Genomic DNA, 22,219 nt, shown 5'->3' with positions numbered 1-22,219 from the left:
CAAGGAAGTCACTAGAGACAGTGCCCAAGATTGCCACTGGGGCTGGTCACATAGGCACCTTCTGAAGACAAGCTAGCAAAATACCAGGCTCCCAGAACAAAAGCAGGTGTGCACCACAAGCCATGTTGTTCATATAATCTAAGTACAACAAGGCTTATTACTTAGGTAAGGTTTGATCCAAAGGAACAGAATTCTATGGAAGCTGAATTCCTACATACAAACCACTGATGGACATAGTAAATGCTTCTTAATGTATGTATGTATGAAATGCAACTGAGTGCCTGCCAGTGGCTCAAGCCTGTAGTCCTAGTTACTCAGATGGCTGAGATCTGAGGATTGTGGCTCAAAGCCAGCCCATGCAGGAAAGTCTATGAGACTCTTATCTCCAATAAACCACCACGAAGCTAGCAGTGGAGCTGTGGCTCAAATACAGAGTGCTAACCTTGAGCAAAACAGTTCAGGGACAATGTCCAATCCCTGCATTCAAGCCCCAGTGCCAGAATGCATAATTTTCCAGCTATGCAAGAATTCTTACAAAGTAGACAAAATTGAAAAGGGCTTGCCAGCCAGCTAGGCTCAAAAACAATCTTAATTATAAGACAGTTTTTATGAGAGAATAACAAAATTTTCTGATAACAATACTTTATTCCATCCCTATTCGATATTATTAGACTCCTGTTATAATTGGATTCATCTAAACTTTCCAACTTCAAAAAAAGACATTCTCTTAGCAGAAAAAAGAGATATATAAGTTTTGGCTGTTATATTGCCCAAGTAATCTATAGCTAGAAATTTTGAAAGTTAATTATAAAATGAAGAAAAGAGAAGGTGTGAATGCTAAGAATATCGATAAGCATTTTTTCCAAAGGAGAAAGTGTCAAAACTTTTAAAGCTCTTTATCAATTTGCTCAATTTATTTCCACAATAAGGATATATCTAGGTTAGAAAAGAAGAGAAGTTAGATAGCAGATAGAGGAAATGAAAGCAAAATGGGTCTGGGTACTCAGGTTCAAAAGCTTCTGTGTTTCATGAATATGAAGGGGGAATTCACAGGTTGGCCTTCAAGTAGAAAGGTGGAAGAGGCAGGCAGTTCTGCACGTTTTTTCATTATCACCCTTCCCAAAGCCTACATCCATGTTTCCCAAGAGGATTTCTACCAGCCTGGAAATGTTCTTCCCTCTCTAATCAGAGGCCACTCTCAAGTCAAGACCTATTTTGTTTAATATTTACTCAATAAATAGTGGTCAGACACTATAGAAGACAAGCAAGAGGGTGCTATGAAGGTCAATGGGTATGAAATTGTTAGAAGGAAGACTATGTGACTTCCAGAAAGAGCCTTCAACAAAGAAGGAAAGAAGACTTGGCAAGAGCTCAAATGGGTACCCTTTGTTGTTGTTGTTGTTTTATCTTGTCAGTACAAGGGCTTAAACTCAGGAGCTTGGCTCTGTCCCTAAGCTTTTTTACTCAAGGCTGGCACTCTACCACTTGAGCCACAGCTCTACTTCGGGATTTCTGCTGGCTAATGGGAAGTGAATGTTTCATGCTCTTTTCGTCCTTAGCTAGCATTGAACCCTCAGATTTCAGCCTCCTGAGTAACTAAGGTTACAGGCATGAGCCACCAGTGCCCAGCTGGATACCTTCCTAAGGAAAAAACAAAGCAATGACCTGGGGCAGAAATTGGTAAGAGAAATGAGATCAAGACAATCTTATTTTAAAAGTTTTAAGACAAAAATATCAGCATATTTGTAAGCTGATAGAAAAAAATAAAAAACTAATCATGGTAAAAAGGGAAGACATTTTGGTACCAAGGACCAACCACAGTCTTGTAAGGGATTGGTATCTCCGAAACCTAAGTGATTGGTGCGGTTTAGAATTCTCCATAGGTTGATTCAATTAATGCATGGCATGGAGCCTTTATCACCTGCTCTGCCTATTTCTGAAGCTGTTCCCACAGATAACATAACTTCATTCAGGTCAGGACAGTTTGAAAGTGTAAAACAGTGAAGGCAGGTAAGAGTCAGAAATCATAAATCCCTGAAGCCAACATTAAATACATTTTAAACTGTATTGTTTCCCCACCTAGTGGTCAGAATGTAAGTCATTGTATTTTCTGCTGTTTGACTCAGACGTTTTAAGAATTTGTGAAAAGGATCAAAAGGCCAATTTATGTCATTAGTGAAATTCAAATCAACATCTCCCAGTATAATATCTTTCTAGGTACCATTTTTAACTGAATTGTGATTTTTTTTAACAGCATAATGAATTCTTCAGATGAAAATTAACTGTGGTTCCATGTTTAGTAGAGAAAAGAAATTACATGGTTAATAATAGTAATGAGACAGGAAAAGTGAGGTAATAAGAAATACTAAGTAGTAGGAAGTGACTAAGTTAGGAAAGGAAAGGATGAATGGTTATTGCCCTGAAGTCACTCATACTTTAAGAGATTTGTTTTGGTAAGGATTTACCATTATATTCTTTTAATTAATTATAAATTCTTAAAATTTTCCAGAACTTGAGATTGTTGTTATCAGGTGTCCATTGCCAGATAGTCTTACCTAACTATATTTGGAAATCTTTGTCACAGGTCATAAGATAAGCATGAGAAGGGAGAGGCCCCATAATTTAATTCCAGATAAGGGCAGATACAGAACCACATTTATGTGCCTCTTTCTTCCTTAAAAAGAAAGGAAGAAGAAAAAAAATCTAGCAATTAAAAGCTAAATCCATGAACAAAAATAAGTTGTTAGTATCAACAGTTTTCTATCTTTAAGCATCAGGAAATAGAACCTTACTAGCTTTCTAAAAATGACAGTCATGATACGAGAAAGTAACTCCACTTTTCCTCTTTAATTCTATATGCTATGGTTGAAAAACAAAGAGCCATCAGGAAAGGGCTTCTTGAAAGAACTTATTATCCCAAATGATAAGCTTCCTTTTCTTCTCCTTTGCTCCCTTCCCTTCCCCCACAAACACACACTCAGTTTTCTGTCCTTGGTTGTGACTGGTGCCATTGTTTCTTTCTAATCTCTCTGTGGAGCTTTTCTCAGTGCATGGGATACTTTGAGCAACTGGTGACAATTGGGTCTGGGTTGAATCAGCACATTTATACTGGTCCCTTTTTCATATTTTTCTTTTATTCTCCACTGACATTGCCATTGTGATTCTCAATCCACATTCATTGACTATTTTAATGCTATACATACTATGAATTCAAACCTACATTAGATGGTACTAAAATTCCTATGCCATATTGTTGGGTCTATGAATAAACATGTGCAAGCAAACATTGCTTGTGATTAATAAATATTTTGTGTAAGAACAGGGGAACACACAATGGATGAGTGTGCTCTGCCAATATCCTTCATTTCACAAGTGTCTTATTCATCCAAGTATTTAGGAACTCTTGTGGTATTTTAGATTTAAAACCCTTTTTTCACAAATGATAACTCTTCTCAGTAATAAAAGTGAGTTAAGTCTCTTGACATTACTGTTATATCACTCATTTAAAAATCAAAGAACTTTTATAACAATCATTTTGGATGACAATAATGATGAGATATGAATGTAAAAGCAGGGCTGTCTAGGCTATTCACTGGAGAGGGAGGGGGAAAGGAAACTATATTGGGAATGAAGCACTGCTTGAGAAAAAAGGAGGAGGAGGGAAAGAAGGTTAACAGAATTAAAAAGGATGAGCTTGTTCACATGCACTGTATACAGCTGTGGAAGTATGCTGTTAATGTACGTTTAATAAATGAAAAATATCAAAGATCTGTCATGAGAGAAATTATTCCAATCATTTTGTAAAAATGATGGTTGTAAGAAAAAAATTAACAAAGGAACTATCTTTTTCCTGGGAGTTTTGTAGTCTGGTCATTAGACAAGAGACCTGCAAGCCATTATATAATTATATAACTATAAAGCAGTTCAGGGTAATCGCTGTCGTGTATGATGGTATGACCCATAGAAGCTACAGAAGTAGGGGATAACTTACCAGAAGAGAGTGTTTAGGAGAGGCTGGGGGAATAGGAGGGGTGTGGCAGGGAAGAAAAGAAGAGTGAATTAGTCCAGTGAAGGGAAGCCTGGACTAAGCTTGCAGAAACAGAAACCCAGAGAGTGCTCTCAGTATTATAGGTGAGGTGATGATCCAAAAAGAGGAACAATGAGAAATTTAGCTATAAATAACAAGTGCTGATTGTAGAAAGCATATATGCTATGAAAACAACTATAGACTTCAGTCAGTAGGCTGTCAGTGAATCTTGAGATCCAAAGTATTTACATATTTTAAACTAACATTTTATTTTATTTTTATTTTTTGCTAGTTCTAGGGCTTGAACCCAGAGCCTGGGTGCTGTCCCTGAGCTTCTTTTTGCTCAAGGCTAGAATTCTACCACTTGAGCCACAGTGCCACTTCTGGCTTTTTCTGTGTATGTGGTACTGAGGAATCAAACCCATGGCTTCATACATACTAGGCAAACACTCTACCACTAAGCCACAGTCCCAGCCCTAGCGTTTATTTTATTGAAGTTAGTAGTACAAAGACTTAATTTGCTTTAAGAACTTAAGTTTCCACTGTATAACTTTTTCTGCTGGTACATCTTATAATTTGATTTAAATAAGAATTATTTCCCAGAAGAATCTTTAATTAATGATTGGACAACTCAAATGGCTCAAACTAAACACAAGTCAATGGTTTTATCTATAAATTTAGTTAAATTATGTACTAAAAATTTAAGTATATTCATCACTTTTGTAAAAATTACTTTGGAGAACAGGTTTAAGCCATCATGGAAAGGGGAGAACTCAGTTTCTGAGATGTTGATGTGGAATTAGGTGAAGGACATTCAAGTAAATATATGTATATATGTGTATAAATATAGATATAGATATATAGAGATATGTAGATATAAGATTCAGAAGAGAGGCCTGGGATAGAAATTGCAACAGAAATAAACAACATTAAGATAATCTATGAAGGTGCAAGACTATATGAAACACTTCAAAGACAATTCTTGAGCTGACAAAAAGATGACAGTCAAGATTAAAGGCAAAAAGCTTAAAGGGGAAGCTAAAAAACAAAACATAAGCCACAGAGGAAATTGTGGGACAGTAGCCAAAGAGACAAGAAGTAAGATAGGAGACTTAAAAAAAAAAAAAAAAGGAAATTGAAGAACAAAATGACCAATACTGACACGTGCTACCAAGTATTGAATTGAAAGGAACTGAGAGGTATCCAGTAGATTTGATAATTAAGATTTTTCAGAGTAATTTTAATACAAATATGGCAATATCAGACAGACTATGGCCAAGGAAGAAATAAGAGGAAGGAGAGACAATGAGTATAATAGAGGTTCTCTAGCCTTTTTGTGGAAAGTGGGATTGTTGTCTTGTAACACAGAGGATGCAGAAAGGCAAAGAGAAATGTTCTTCATTAATGGCTGAGAATAATTTTATATTTAGGCCTAAGACAGGAAGGAAGGAGAATGTAAATAACAGCACATAAAAGAAAAGGGATAGTTGAAGAAACAAAATTGCTGAGAATTCAGATGCGATTGGGAACTCAGATGGGGAGGACGTTGGAAGAGAGAAAGTAAGGAATACTATAACAAAAAAGAAGTTTGTGATTTATGTGGATGGATTTTCTTAAGTGAATTCATATCGAATCATGGCTAATTTATCAGTGAAATAATATATTCATCTGACTATAGGAAGAAAGGAACCACAGCTTTAGGAAAGTGGTAAGGGTTTTGAATAAGTATTGAAAAGGATGATACAAGAGAAGGTTGACTAGAAGAGTAATGAGATTATAGACCAGACTTGAGGGTAATGTTGAGATTTGATACCAATTATTTGCAATGTCCAGATACAGTCATTTTCTCCAGCTATGCCAATCAATCTAAGAATAAGAATGGAAAATGGAGAGTTATATAAATACTTAAGGATGTATGGATTCTGAGTATTGTGTTGTTAAGAACAGTTGAAGTTGAGCAAGTTAGAGTGAGTTTTAAAAAGAAAGATCAGAGGGGAAGGAAAGGAAAGCAGACGGGAGGGGAAAACAGGGGAAGGCAAGAGAGGGGACTAGAATTCAAGCAAAAATGTTTTTATTTTCTCTTCTTCATTTTATGGTGAGCTTCTACTTGTTTCAATTCCACTTTTTCTTCTTTTCTGTTTCAGAAGCCCTGTAAATGAGGAAAATCAAGATGGCATCATGCACTTTGATGGTAAAGAGCAATCTTTTTTTTCAAATTTTTATTATCAAACTGATGTACAGAGAGGTTACAGTTTCATACGTTAGGCATTGGATACATTTCTTGTACTGTTTGTTACCTTGTCCCTCGTACCCCCCTCCGTCCCCCCCCCAGCAATCATTTTTTTGTTGTTAATCTCAAGTATAGAACTCTAAATCAGTCCCTCTCATTGTGTCACTAATGATAAAAACATCATTGGTCCATTCAAGACCCTTCTTTTACTCCCTTGAATCTCCATGGCATGCTACCTTACTTTTCTTCCCATGACATATGTTAATATTCTCATGTATTTACTGTACATATCATGTGCCATTTGCATATATACACACATATATACATGTGATCTACATAAAAAGTATGTTATGGGTTGCTGTATTTCTTTTTGTTTTCTCATATTATTTTCTATGAACTTTATCGCTTGCATTTAGGCCTTTGACAAGGCCTAAAGATTTGATGCCTTATATATGGAATCAGGTTTTTCTTTGCCATATTCTCAATAGTTCATCATTTTTCACTATTTTTCAGTGTCACTCTTGTACTATACAGTTTCTACACGTGGGTGTGTATAATATACGTGTGTGCATATATACTTTGATATGTTATTGAAGTTCTTAGTCTCATTGTTCTTTTGTCATTTTTACACCAACAGTACATTTTTTTCTTAATTTATTATTGCTCTTAATAAGAAAACATGTCTTGATATCTGGTACACTTGGTATCACAATAAACTCTTGAGCAGTAAAGTATTGTAAAAATCTAATTAGATTTGTTTCATACACAAAAGCAAATCTAGAGGAACAAATAAGTCAAGAAGTATGTACTACTTTTGATTTTTTTTTGGTAATATATTGTTCCATAAAACCAAATGTACTCATGTTATATTTAGGATAAGAGGTGTGTTAATTTTTGAAGACTTTGTATTATTTTATAAAATTGTATATAAAAGTGTTTGTAACCAGGTTACAGGTATCAAAAGAGGCACACTAAGGGTCTACTTTGTACTGTTCCACCTTTGATGAGCTATGAGATATCTTACCAACTATAAAACATTAGAATTTCAACTGTTTTGAATACTATCATATTTAATAATCACACATTAAGGTGCTTCATAATTGCAGTATATTAAGTTTATTCTATTTTAATCCTTTAGGTACTGGAAATCTGGAAGAGGTCAGATCTTTTTTTATATAAATTTATCTTCTTGAATGATATGGCTAAGTTTAAGAATATTTAACAATTATTTATGATTAATTTCCTATGGATATAAATCAAACAACTAAAACCTTTTTACAAGTAATGGTGACATTTTTGCCAATTATGCTCTTACTTTATGTAACTTGCTTAAGACATAAGACACCAATCAGTATGCTGACTCAGTAATCAGTGTTGGGCTTGCTATAGCAGTGTTGCCTTGCTATCTCTGGGTGACAGGACATGAAAGACACAAAGTCATTTGTACCTGCCTTCTTAGTTTACCTATCTCACAGGACAAAAAAGACAATCTTACCATATACGTAAATTATACAAGTTCACAAATACTGTTTAACAAAATATTTTACCAATGCAGTATGTGTATCTTTGTTATCTTTCAGAACCATCAAATCTAATCATTCCCGGTGTTTTTCTTGACAGGAACAAGAGAGTGAAGGAGAAACATATGAAGACATGTATGAATTCTATTTTTTAACCAGAATATTTTTCTTATAAAATGAACATGAGATTTTTTGAGAGGAAGTGGTGGTTTAAAGCAATATGAGAGGAAAAACTTCTGTTCAGATGATTGACATGTATAATGAGAACCCTTTATCTAAACAGAAGAGACTGGTAATCGTTTTACTTTTCTGAGGATTCTAGGAAGGAAGACTAGTGGAGGTACTCCACACCAGGAATCAGACACAGGAATCAATATTTCTTGTTCTTAGTATGCCCTGAGCACATGAATTTATTTACTGGCTCTCCATTCTTCACCTGGGCACAGAGCACTGTGAGATGTAGTTTAACACATTACTCAGGTGCCAACTTCCAGCTTCCTGGACAATGTGGGGAAAAGCCAACTCCAAACAGGTTTCCAATGGACTAAGAAATCCCTTAGAAAGTGGGTAAAAGTAGAAATGAATATTTTTAAATGATATGTTGAGCTTGGATAGCTTCATTTTCTCTACCTAATTCTTGCTCAACAAGTTCTAGCTAAAGGTTTGGAAAGGAAGTTTGCAGAAGTGCCTGTGAACGCATACCCATGTGTGCCCATCAAAGAGAGAGGTTTATTATCCTATTCACACGGGCATGCAGCAGGAACGGACTCTTTCAGGGCAATGACTTTCACTTTGGCACAAGTTGAAAGGGGGAATTTCCTGGGAGGTGTCCCTGGAAGGTATCCTCAGCTGTTGCCTTCTTTCAGCTATAAAAATAATCTCACACACCTAGGATTATGAAAGCCCTTGACTTTTGCCTTCACCTACACTGCAGGGTCCCCTTTTGTGAACAAAATAGTGAAACCCTATCCACTCATCCACACTTGCACGTACAGACACTCCTGACAATTTGTGTTCACAGAGAAGCTTCCAAAGAACGGGAGAAGAAACGGGAGAAGGAGGAAAAGAAAAGATTAGAACTGGAGAGGAAGGAGCAGAAAGAGAAAGAAAAGAAAGAACAAGAGTTAAAGAAGAAATTTAAAGTAAGAACTTTCTTGCTGATAGGTAAACAAGTAATACCTTCTTGTAACTTTCACACAAATATGGCAGCATTCTTGAATACTTAGAGAAGTATTTAACCATTATTTTTTAAACAGGACTTACCTTTGTGACAGTCCTTTTTCTGTCCAATATACTACCTTATCCTTGTACTAAAATATGTATGTGTGTGTGTATATATATATAATACAGATACACAGGTATATATATATACATATATATAATAAAATTTGACTAAAATACATTTTGAGGGTGTATAGTTACTGGGTATACAGGAAACTTTATGTTGACTAAATGGATGAATATTTCCTGTTGACCTATTTATACCATGAGTTTAGGATCACCCATGAGGTTGGGTGGCCTGATGGCTCACAATTTAGTGATGTAAGTGACACAGTGTCTCCTGGGAGAACCAAAACTAACTCAGGGGAACATTTCTTTGAGTTACTTCAGTTGCTGGTATCTGAAACTGACCTACATGTTTGCCTTTTTTTATTTCTGATACCTGCTTTCCATCCCTTTTATGAATCTCTGCCTCCCTTGATCTCCATAACTGTGTGACTTCTAATATTACTACAGCTAAAGTCTGCTCACAGGCAAGACTCTCTAGTTTCCTCATCCTTAATGACATATCTGGTCTTATATATGTCCTGCGTCTCAGATACACTTAGAGTGATTATTTACATTACAAAACTAGTCTTCACTTTAAATTCATAGCATGTTTTAGTTCAGTATTCCTCCACCAGAATTATAAGAATGTGATTTGTGGGTGTCTTCTCAGCACACTTACTATACTAAAATGGAAATTCAGCAGCAGTTGCAGGGAAAATATCCAGCTAAGAGTCAGTTGGGTAGATGTGAATTCAGAGGCTAATCCCTAAAAGGATCGATATAATCTTGTGTTTATCACTTACATTTGCTGAGATTCACATTCTTATTCTTTTTTTTTTTTTTTTTTTTTTTTTTTTTTGGCCAGTCCTGGGCCTTGGACTCAGGGCCTGAGCACTGTCCCTGGCTTCTTCCCGCTCAAGGCTAGCACTCTGCCACTTGAGCCACAGCGCCGCTTCTGGCCGTTTTCTGTATATGTGGTGCTGGGGAATCGAACCTAGGGCCTCGTGTATCCGAGGCAGGCACTCTTGCCACTAGGCTATATCCCCAGCCCCTCACATTCTTATTCTTTAAAATAAGGACAAGTGTTACTTTTTAGAAAGTTTTTTATGAGATTAAATAAAATATTGCACAAGCATCACTGTACCTATTATAGCTTCTCATTAAATTTTGGAAATAACTCATTAGATACAAGCAATTATGATTATAGCGTGGATATTGAAATATTTTACTAATACAGAATACAAGTCTACCAAAGTTTATATTTTAAGTGAAAAATTAATTATGTAAATAAAACCTATATAACATACTTCTTGAGAAATTAGTTATAATTTTCAAGGAATTGTAGGGTCATTCTTTGTATCTTTGGGAAAAATAACATTCACATTATCTTACCTTTTCACTCAAATTACGTTTTTAGTAAGAAAAACATGTAGAACTTAAATAACTAGAAAAAATTTCAGAAGTTTGTCCAACTGTATTTCTTTGACAAGATATTAATAGATAATTTGGTTTTTAAAGTGACAGTTGATTGGGAGCAAGCGAGGAAAGGGGTGATATTATTCCCCCAAAATGTACTCTTTATCTGATTTATGTAACTGCAACCCTCCCCTGTACATCACATTCTATAGTAATAATAATTTTGAATGTGACAATTAAATATCATCAATATTATGGCAAACCATAATTTAATTAAGCTTTTTGAAAGTTTCTCAATAGTACATAATAATATGGCTTATAATTCATAGCATCATAAATTAATGAAAAAGATAGAGCTTCAGAAGTTACAATGTATATTTGCATGCCAGAAAATCCAAGAAATTATGTTGAGTACTCCAATTTTGGGCTGGAAAATTAGGATCTTAAGGTTCATAGACTACACTAGATTATTCTTTCTGTCAAGAAACCATCATGTTATTGAGGAAAGAAATTGCTCAATTCCCTTCTGTGGAAACTAGACTGGTGGCACTCCCTGTAACCCTCCCAACAATAGGAAGCCTAAGTAGATAGATCAGAGCTCAGGCTTTCTACTAAGCAGAAAGTGAAAAGCTGGGCTGGAGGTATGGCTCAGCGGTATCACACCAGCCTAGCAAGTGTGAGAGCCTGAATTCAAAACCTGAATACTGAAAAAAAAATGAGTTTAGAAATGAATTTATGACTGGATAATTCAGAGGCTACCTCTACCAATCAGACTACCATATATCCGATAAAAACACATAGTAGGCAGCATGGACTGTACGTGAACAATATAGCTGCCTTTGCAGTTCTCATGCAAACTTCTTATGGCCAATAGAGCTCTGGTTTCCTTTTTCTTTCTTTTTTTTTTTTTTTTTTGACAGTTTTGGGGCTGAACTCAGAGCCTGCGCACTGTCCCTGGCTTTTTTTTTTGCTCAAGGCTAGCACTCTACCATTTGAGCACAGTGCCATTTCTGCCCTTTTTCTATATATGTGGTGCTGAGGAATTGAACCCAGGACTTCATGTATACGAGGCAAGCACTCTGCCACTAGGCCATATTCCCAGTCCTCAACTCTGGTTTTCTCCTAACTCTCCCTAAAAACATTCACTAGGAATGAGACCCTCAATTTATAGTTGAAACCTTTACATGTTCTGTATAAACAGGGTATCAAGTTATGAATTTGTTGTTTTTCAAAATTGCACTCCTTAAAGGTTTCCTAAATAATAAATAAGCCCATTTTTGTTTTATTTATTTGTCATTGTAGCTAACAGGCCCTATTCAAGTCATCCATCATGCAAGGGCTTGCTGTGATGTCAAAGGGGGAAAGAATGAGCTAAGCTTCAAGCAAGGAGAGGAAATAGAAATAATCCGCATCACAGATAACCCTGAAGGAAAGTGGTTGGGCAGAACAGCAAGAGGGTCATGTGAGTTTAATTTGCCTATATCCTCAAAAAGTTTTCTTTTAAATACTCTTACAAAAACTGTTAGCATCAAGTTTGGAATACGTTCCGGGGTGGATAGAGATAGGAAGATTTGAAATGACAAGTATACTTCTCTCTTTACCTCATCTGTGTTTTTACATGTAAAGCAATAGAAAGTTAAGTATTCCTCCAGAAAGGATCAAAGTCATTAAACTCTTCATTTGTATTAAAAGAAAATAAAGATTCATATGAATCACTTTTGAGTCTTTAAAATAGACAGTAAGCTTGAAATATAATTGGTAAACCTTTGACGTCGAACAGCAATATAGAGAAACCACACAGGCTGTCTATATATCAGAATTGCAAACAAATAAATAAATGGAAATCTTTTTTTTTTTTTTTGCCAGTCCTGGACTTTGAACTCAGGGCCTGAGCACTGTCCCTAGCTTCCTTTTGCTCAAGGCTAGCACTCTGCCACTTGAGCCACAGTGCCACTTCTGGCCGTTTTCTGTATATGTGGTGCTGGGGGATTGAACCCAGGGCCTCATGTATAGAAGGCAAGCTCTCTTGCCACTAGGCCATATCCCCAGCCCCGGAAATCTTTTTTAATGTTTACTAAACTGCCATCTGTGTGTGTGTGTGTGTGTGTGTGTGTGTGTGTGTGTGTGTGTGTGTGTGTGTGTGTTCCTTTAGATTAATTTAAGAGCCTTGGGCACCTAGGCAAGTATTCAACCATTTAGCTCTATTTTCAGAAGTAGAGGGGGAAAAAACAGGTGTCCAATTGATATTTTACTCACAACATTAAAGTATTTAAGTTACAATTGCCTGAACCTAAAGTCTATTCTTTTTTTGGTAGATGGTTACATTAAAACAACTGCAGTGGAAATTGACTATGACTCTCTAAAACAGAAGAAGAACTCGCTTGGTCCTCTTTCATCAAGACCTATTGAGGATGACCAGGAAGTATATGATGATGTGGCAGAACAGGATGCTAATAACAGGTATGTGACCTACATTCTGTATCACAAACCTGACTGTCTCCTTGCCAGAGATTAGGTGTCTTGATACACTACAACTTAATCTTCCATATTCCCTAGTGCTCTCTCCCAGGCTTTTGCTTGATGAATGACTTGACTAGGCCTGTTACTACAATGAGAAAAATAAGATAAATGTAAGATAAAATAAAATACAGGGCTAGGAATATGGCCTTGGGCTGGGAATGTGGCTTAGTGGTAGAGTGCTTGCTTCATTTACATGAAGCCCTGGGTTAGATTCCTTAGCACCACATATACAGAAAAAGTCAGAAGTGGCGCTGTGGCTCAAATGGTAGAGTACCAGCCTTGAGCAAAAAGAAACCAGGGACAGTGCTCAGGCCCTGAGTTCAAGACCAAAGACTGCCTGATAATAATAATAATATAAAACTAAAATAAAGAGTATCCTTACTGTTCAGAAAACCTTGAAAAATACAATTTTAAACCACAATAAATCATCACTTACAATAACATCAATATGAATGAAAGGTCATTTGAAACTCTCTGTTATTTTACTTACATAAATCAAATGTTCTAACAGGCCATTTGCTAGGCCATGTCAAATGTCTTGTTATTATAAAATACTTTTATGATACTATGCTTTCACTGGGCATCAGTAGCTCATGCATATAAAACTAGTTACTCAGGAGGCTGAGATCAGAGGATCACAGTTCAAAGCTAGTCCCAGCAGGAAAGTCCCTGAGAGTCTGATCTCCAATTACCACCAGGAAACCAGAAGTGGCGCTGTGGCTCAAAGTGGTAGAGTGCTAGTTTTAAGCTGAAGAGTTCAGGGAAAGCACCCAGTCCCAGAGTTCAAGACCCACAAGTGACCAAAAATAAATAAATTAAAATGAAAACAAGGGGCTGGGGATATAGCCTAGTGGCAAGAGTGCCTGCCTCGGATACATGAGGCGCTAGGTTCGATTCCCCAGCACCACATATACAGAAAACGGCCAGAAGCGGCGCTGTGGCTCAAGTGGCAGAGTGCTAGCCTTGAGCAAAAGGAAGCCAGGGACAGTGCTCAGGCCCTGAGTCCAAGGCCCAGGACTGGCCAAAAAAAAAAAAAAAAAAAAAATGCCAAAAAAAAAAAAATGAAAACAAACTATATATGTATATATATGATATATATGCAGATATATGCATATATATAGTTTGATTGTAGGGACCTACCCGAGGCAAAAATGATTTGGTAAAATATGACACATAAAATAGAAAGTTAGACCTCTTTTTTTTTTTTTTTTGGCTATCTCCAAGGCCAAATAAATTTCTGTCCTTTGAAAAATATAACAAGGGCTGGGGATATAGCCTAGTGGCAAGAGTGCCTGCCTCGGATACACGAGGCCCTAGGTTCGATTCCCCAGCACCACATATACAGAAAACGGCCAGAAGCGGCGCTGTGGCTCAAGTGGCAGAGTGCTAGCCTTGAGCGGGAAGAAGCCAGGGACGGTGCTCAGGCCCTGAGTCCAAGGCCCAGGACTGGCCAAAAAAAAAAAACAAGAAAAATATAACAAAATAAGGATGTATTTTTGCTATAGTTCCAATGTATTCCTTAGAAATGAAATCATACTTCCCTATGATCCCTGGGTTTCAACTCCTTATCCAACTTTCCATTGCTCCATTATATATATATATATTTTTTTTTTTTTTTGGCCAGTCCTGGTGCTTGGACTCAGGGCCTGAGCACTGTCCCTGGCTTCTTTTTGCTCAAGGCTAGCACTCTGCCACTTGAGCTACAGCACCACTTCTGGCCATTTTCTGTATATGTGGTGCTGGGGAATCGAACCCAGGGCCTCATGTATATGAGGCAGGCACTCTTGCCACTAGGCCATATCCCCAGCCCCTGCTCCATTATATTAATATGACTTTTTCTCCTAAAATACTAGGACTTCCACCACGAGGATCCACTCTCTTCTAGTGACACCACCCTAGGGACTGTGATTTTAACACATAGGCCTTTGGGGGACACTGCTCAAATTCAAACCATAACAACTTTCCTCCTTTCATTTCTCAGTCTTCAGCTTCCTTCCTCTCCATTTCATCTCTTCTCTCTCTCTCTGGTCTAGCTCAAATCTTCATTTTCACTTTTATACATTTCCACTCATTTTCTTCTCTCTTCCCCCAGTAGTCTCTCTATAGTGAAAGGCATAGTTTTCTCTAGGGAAAGGAAATGGAGGAGGAAAAACTTTCCAACATTGTTAAGGATCTTCAATTTTAAATGCCTGCTTTATAAAATTGAGAGACCCCCAGTTTGATCTCAAAAATATTATCTTTTGGGCTGGGGATATGGCCTAGTGGCAAGAGCGCTTGCCTCGTATACATGAGGCCCTGAGTTCGATTCCCCAGCACCACATATATAGAAAACGGCCAGAAGGGGCGCTGTGGCTCAAGTGGCAGAGTGCTAGCCTTGAGCAAAAGGAAGCCAGGGACGGTGCTCAGGCCCTGAGTCCAAGGCCCAGGACTGGCCAAAAAAAAAAAAAAAAAAATTATCTTTTTCCTGAAAACTATGCCTGCATACTGTATGATGCAAATATCAAAGAAGAATCTCAAAAATGCCAACCATTTACAAATGCAGAACCACCAATTTAGTAATGTACTTAAAGTTGAAAGAACATTATGCTTCTTATAAAGCATATGACAAATTAAATTTCTCTCTTATTTAACTTTGTTATCAGATAAGCTTATTGCATTATTTCTGGCAATATTATCTTTTTAAAGTGAATAAAATCCTGTTACACCTTCATATCATCTTCTAAATATGAAATGAGCGATGTATACCAAAATATTCAATGCATGCACATGAGTCTGAAGTTCATAAACTAGCTTTAGTAACAAGAAATACATCAAGGGCTGGGAAAGGGGCTTAGTGGTAGAGTGCTTGCCTAGCTTGCATGAAGCAATGGGTTGGATTCCTTAGTATCACATAAACAGAAAAGGCCAGAAGTGGAGCTGTGGCTCAAGAAATAGAATGCTAGCCTTGAGCAAAAGGAAGCCAGGGGCAGTATTCAGGCCCTGAATTCAAACCCCAAGACTAGCAAAAAAAAAAACAAAAAAAAAACTACATCTACCTTGCTTAAGAATTAGTAAATTCCAGTTAAGAGTTCAGATGAAATTCCAAGCAGTCATATTCTACAACTCACAGAATTTTCTAGACATCAGTATGTCAAGTATATTACCAGTATATTGACTTTATTTTAATATACTTTACATTTTTAATTCATTTCTTTTGGAGACCTTAAAGATCTCCACTTGCATTAATAAATACTTATTTGTACTAGTATGTGTACAAGAAAAAGTAAACTTATAAAAAGAAATTACATTTCTGTGAGTGTGTGTGTGTTTGTGTGTGTGTGTGTGTGTGTGTGTGTGTGTGTCTGTGTTCTGTGATTTACACTCAGGACCTGGGCATAGTCTTTTAGCTTTTTTCTCGAGGCCAGTGCTTTATCACTTGAGCCACTTCTGGCTTTTTGCATGTTAATTTAACATAAAAATCTCATGGACTTTCTTGCTCAGGCTGATTTCAGTCTGATCCTCAGATCTCAACCTTTGAGTAGGTAGGATTATACACATGAACTACTGGCACCCAAATAGGAATAATAGTCTTTAAAAAAATTGCTTAACCATAATAGGAAGACAAAACCCAGAACTGTTGCTATTACCTTCTCAATTTTACAAAGCATATGTGTGTGTGTATGTGTGTGTGTGTGTATCATAAGTCTGAAACATGCTCTAGTTCATAAACATGGAGCAGAAAAAGGAGGATATTCTACTTAATGATATGGATAGTTTCATGATGCTGAATAACATCCATCCTTGTGTTCATAGCAAATAATAAAATCAAGAAAGAAATGGTTTCTATACATGTTTGGTTTAAAAATCAACAGCTACTATCAGAACAGTTCTCATCACAAAACAGACACTTGACAGAGTAGATGACAAATGGAGCCAGCTGCTTTACCTGGCAGAAATAAGAAAAAGCCCCATCATGTCTCTGCCCTCTTCTTAAGCCACCTGCATCCTCAGATTCTCCAGCTGTTCTTTCCTGATTCCCCCAGGACCAGGGAAATGACTGTGTGCTTCAAATTTGAGAGCAGACAGAATAAGGCTTAAAAATGCAAGGCCTAGGAAATGGAAATAAAAGACAAATGATGAATAAATGCAGAAGTTGTATTCACTAGACACTGTATTGAAAATGAACTATACAACTTGTGGGTGGAAATGGAGGGAAATAAACGAGGAGAGTGTGACGGAAAGGGTAGCATTACCTGACTTATTTAACTGTAACCCCTCTGTACATCACCTTTATCATAACAATTTTTTAAAATTCACAAAAGCATGGGAGCCTTGATAGCTGTCCTTCCTTTCTTCTTAATGAAAGTAATTCCTGTAATGACTATGAACATTGTGAGAATGGAAATTACATCTGCAAGGATCATTCTTCCATCCCACAGCAAGCTTCCCCCCTCCCTCAACAAACATATGCTGTACCCATCCAGATTTTCTCCTCTAATCACTTTGCCATCACCTGTCAGATGTTTTACCCTATAGACAAACCACATGAAGAAGTTGAAGAATTGCTCTATAAACAAAATAAGTGGGTGACAGTTTTCTACCTTATTTTTTCATGACAACTTTGTACTTTAAGAATTGGATGTGAGGGCTGGGGATATAGCCTAGTGGCAAGAGTGCCTGCCTCGGATACACGAGGCCCTAGGTTCGATTCCCCAGCACCACATATACAGAAAACGGCCAGAAGCGGCGCTGTGGCTCAAGTGGCAGAGTGCTAGCCTTGAGCGGGAAGAAGCCAGGGACAGTGCTCAGGCACGGAGTCCAAGGCCCAGGACTGGCCAAAAAAAAAAAAAAAAAAAAAAAAGAATTGGATGTGAGCGAGGCACCAGTGGCTTATGCCTGTACTCCCAACTATTCAGAAGGCTGAGATTTGAGGATCATGGTTCAAAGCCAACTAAGGCAGAAAAGTCTACAAGACTCTATCTCCAATAAAATACTCAGAAAAAGCTGGAAGTCCCACTGTGGCTCAAGTGGAAGAGTGCTAGTCTTGGGCACAAAGAAGTTCAGGGCCAGTGCCCAGGCACTGAGTTCAAGCCCCAGGAACAGAAACAGTTAATGTGTATGATAGAAAAAATTATGCTAAGTGAAGTAAGTCAGGCTCAGAGGGACAAATGGCTCATGTTTCTCTAGAATCAAGATCTGTAACGTAGACATACATGACAACATATACACACAAAGACAGACTGATAAAGGATGGTATACTTAGGGGAGGAATCCAAAGATGTAACTCTTCTGAACAATTAATTGCTTGTCAAAATGAATACCAGGAAGCAGAAACATGTTGGGGGAGAAGGAAATGAGGGAAGCACATGAAAAGAAGGAAGAAAGGTGAGCAAATGCAGTCATTATACTTAATGTAGTTTATGTAAAAATAAACTATGTAACTTGAGGGTAAGGATGAAAGAAGGGAAGTGGAGAATGTTGAGAAGAGTGACATTGACCAATAAGCATATATTCATAAGCATTCATAACTGACTTATGAAATTGTGACCTTTTTGTATAACTACTAAATAATAAATTTAAAAATAGAGTTGGCTATGAGAAGCTCTAAGAGGAATCATGCTTGCCAGGAAAACAAGCAACTAAAATGCAACCAATTCTAATACTGACTTCTTGCTCAGAGGGAAGTCTCAGGGAAAACAAGTGTAAAATAGTCACAACGTACTTCTATTTATTCACAAATGTGTTCCATTTATTCTTTATTAAAATACAGTGCTTATAGCATACTTTTCTAGAAAATTTCATTAACCACATTTGGTTTTATTAACCAAAAATCTGTATTGGATCAGTCTTTTCTGCTTGGCTTTCAACATTAAGGAATCAAGTGTTAATATATAATTGTTCTGTATGATTGTAACATTGAAATGATAAATATTGCTCACATATAATACAAAGGCCCAAATCAAAGGAGTACAGCCAAGGTTACAGGCGGCTCTGGTCACATCACTCTGTTTCTCAGTATATGACTTTCTTTTCAGTAAAATGAGAGAAGTGAACAACTCTATGACTCCTGAGATATTTTGTCTTCTGTATTTCCCTTGTTCTCACAAAACGAACACTGAAACAGAACATAAGGGCTAAAACAGACTATGATAAAAACTGAAATAGTGAAAGTACAGTATACTATGGAAATAAATAAAAATATAGATAAACTGGATTTTGAGAGTCAGGAACAATGCATATAAAAATAAAACCCATGAAGGTTTCTATTTTTAATAGAAATTGGACTCAAATAAAAATATTGTACTTCTAAGACAGTAAAAGAGAATTGAATTTAGTGCAATGGTAATGGTTCTGTATGACTCTTGAGGTACTTTAATGGTCTATCTATGGAATGATGTAACAATGTAGAATTTGAAAACTACCTCATGGGAAAATGTTAAAAGCAAACAGTAAAGTTGTTGTCTTGAATATTATAAGTAGTGCTATAACTCACTTGATTCTTTTCTTTATTCATTTGTTATGTTGCATTGGTGTCATACATCTATTGTAATAAAAACATTTTCCTTCTCTTCACCTGATGACTTTTAATTAGAATGTCATTCATCTTTTTTTTTTTTTTTTTTTTTTTTTGGCCAGTCCTGGGGCTTGGACTCAGGGCCTGAGCACTGTCCCTGGCTTCTTTTTGCTCAATGCTAGCACTCTGCCACTTGAGCCACAGCGCCACTTCTGGCCGTTTTCTGTATATGTGGTGCTGGGGAATTGAACCCAGGGCCTCATGTATACGAGGCAAGCACTCTTGCCACTAGGCCATATCCCCAGCCCTTTTTCTTTTTTTTTTTTTTCTTTTTTTTTTTTGGCCAGTCCTGGGGCTTGGACTCAGGGCCTGAGCACTGTCCCTGGCTTCTTTTTGCTCAAGGCTAGCACTCTGCCACTTGAGCCACAGCGCCACTTCTGGCCATTTTCTGTATATGTGGTGCTGGGGAATAGAACCCAGGGCCTCATGTATATGAGGCAAGCACTCTTGCCACTAGGCCATATCCCCAGACCGTCATTCATCTTTTATACACTGCCATTCTGAGAGCCACACCATTCATATATTAATTTAATATTTCTGATTTTTTTCCTAGCCACAGTCACAGCAGGAATGGAGGTAAGCCATGCACTCATTCTTGCTTGCAAGTTTCTTCACAAGTCTTTCCCATGTATGTATATTATGACAGACATTTTTGCTTGTCAAAAATGAGGAGGATGGGGCTGGGGATATGGCCTAGTGGCAAGAGCGCTTGCCTTGTATACATGAGGCCCTGGGTTCGATTCCCCAGCACCACATATACAGAAAACGGCCAGAAGTGGCGCTGTGGCTCAAGTGGCAGAGTGCTAGCCTTGAGCAAGAAGAAGCCAGGGACAGTGCTCAGGCCCTGAGTCCGAGGCCCAGGACTAGCCAAAAAAAAAAAAAAAATGAGGAGGACCTCAGTGGAGAAAGATTATGGGTCTTGGAGTCAATGATCTGTATTCTAGTTAGGCCTGCTCATGAGGTGACTGAGAGGGTCACTTCTTTATTCTAAGTTTGTTATGGATCCTAGACTGATCTCACACCCAGTGTATCCTAAGTATCCACTTTGCTTTCAGAAATGTCCTTGTTTGGGTAACAACTTACAAGATTGCCCTGGACAATTCAAAGGATTTGAACTGATGTTTTGAAGGGCTCAAATTTTCCAACTAAAAAAGAAAACTTAAAGCTCACTGTACATATTCCTCATAGGAGGTATACAATAAACATTTGATAAGTAAATATTTGTCAAGAAGCAAGGCTACTAAAGAGCATACCATAAGGAATGAAGTGAAGCAAGAGAATGTTTTGATCTGAAATGGCATATAGTAAATGTCACCTTTGATTTCTTTGTTTCATCTATCATTAAGGTTTACAGATGTGCTTTTCGTCCCCTTTGATTTTTCTTATTTTCTTGATTACTATCATTTTCTATCTACTCACTGTTAACTAATTTTTTAGCTAAAGCTTTCTTATCACCTCCTCACTTCTTTTCTTCCGTGATAAGTATCTAGTTTATCTACTGTTCAATTTTACTTTGTCTTACACCTATTCTTTCCCCTTCCTGTCATCTTAAGTCTAGAATACCTAGGTATAGGCCTAATTTCCTTTTTATAATTTCAGCTCTAACATTTTTATGAATTTTTTTTTTTTTTTTTTTTTTTTTTTTTGCCAGTCCTGGGCCTTGGACTCAGGGCCTGAACTGCCCCTGGCCTCTTCTTGCTCAAGGCTAGCACTCTGCCACTTGAGCCACAGCGCCCCCTCTGGCCGTTTTCTGTATATGTGGTGCTGGGGAATCGAACCTAGGGCCTCGTGTATCCGAGGCAGGCACTCTTGCCACTAGGCTATATCCCCAGCCCCTGAAATGCTTTTAAGACAATTAATTTACTTACTATCTGAGAGTAGAGGAATAGAGGGGTTATGCACATGGTTATTATGAAAGACAGATGTTTTCTCCAATCAAATAGGAGGAATATTTTCCAAATCTGTGACCTCTATGTAACTGAACTATAAAATTAATAGAAGATTTTCTCCTTGATTCAAATGAAGGGGTAATCCCATCTCCTCCAGAGGACATTTACGATGGGATAGAAGACCAAGATGCCGATGATGGGTAAGAATAATCAATGAATCGCTTTTCTGCAAAATAGTATACAGATACATTTAGTTTTGATTTCCAGCTAGTATAAAAAGTAAAAAATGTTGCTTTGAGTTATTTTCCAAAATGATTTCTATATTTAATTCATAACAATAGTAAATTAAGTATGTAACTGCAGCATACTTCAAATGAAATGGTAGATTTTTTGGAAGAATTTCACTATGGAAAAAGAAGCAAAGGAAGAAGAGGTAAGTTATAGGTGTTGCAAGCTATTTTTCCAAAAATTTTTCAATAATTGCTTTATCAGTCAGTAGTTTGGTCTATTTTTGTTAGTCTATAACACAGGTCTTAGGCACTGTCCCTTAGCTTTTTTTTTCAAGGCTGGTACTCTACCACTTAAGCCACAGGTCTACTTCTCACTTTTTTCTGGTTAATTGAAGAATCTCACTTTTCTGCTGGCTTTGAACCATCCTCAGCTCTCAGCTGCCTGAGGATGTAAGAGTAAAGCCACAAGTGTTCAGCCAATAATTTATTTTTACAAAAATCACTGGAGAGCTTGTCACTTACATGGCTATCTCTTGTATAACAACACAATTATTATTTGTTGTGT

General features: G+C 37.2%; 1 protein-coding gene across 2 annotated transcripts in view; it reads left to right on the top strand.

Annotated features, from left to right (window-relative positions):
- The window catches only part of Fyb1 (FYN binding protein 1), a 147,133-nt gene that overhangs the window by 104,972 nt on the left and 19,942 nt on the right, over positions 1–22,219 (top strand). For both annotated transcript variants that reach the window (XM_048368134.1, XM_048368135.1), the window contains exons 4-11: positions 6,172–6,218; positions 7,396–7,415; positions 7,878–7,912; positions 8,799–8,919; positions 11,765–11,924; positions 12,778–12,922; positions 20,089–20,111; positions 21,561–21,624. In XM_048368134.1, coding sequence (XP_048224091.1) covers positions 6,172–6,218; positions 7,396–7,415; positions 7,878–7,912; positions 8,799–8,919; positions 11,765–11,924; positions 12,778–12,922; positions 20,089–20,111; positions 21,561–21,624 — 615 coding nt within the window. The remainder of the gene's footprint in view (positions 1–6,171; positions 6,219–7,395; positions 7,416–7,877; positions 7,913–8,798; positions 8,920–11,764; positions 11,925–12,777; positions 12,923–20,088; positions 20,112–21,560; positions 21,625–22,219) is intronic.

Source organism: Perognathus longimembris, chromosome 19, assembly GCF_023159225.1.
Source record: "Perognathus longimembris pacificus isolate PPM17 chromosome 19, ASM2315922v1, whole genome shotgun sequence".
In the NCBI taxonomy this organism is placed as follows: domain Eukaryota; kingdom Metazoa; phylum Chordata; class Mammalia; order Rodentia; family Heteromyidae; genus Perognathus; species Perognathus longimembris.
This window is presented reverse-complemented; position numbering and strand designations above follow the sequence as displayed.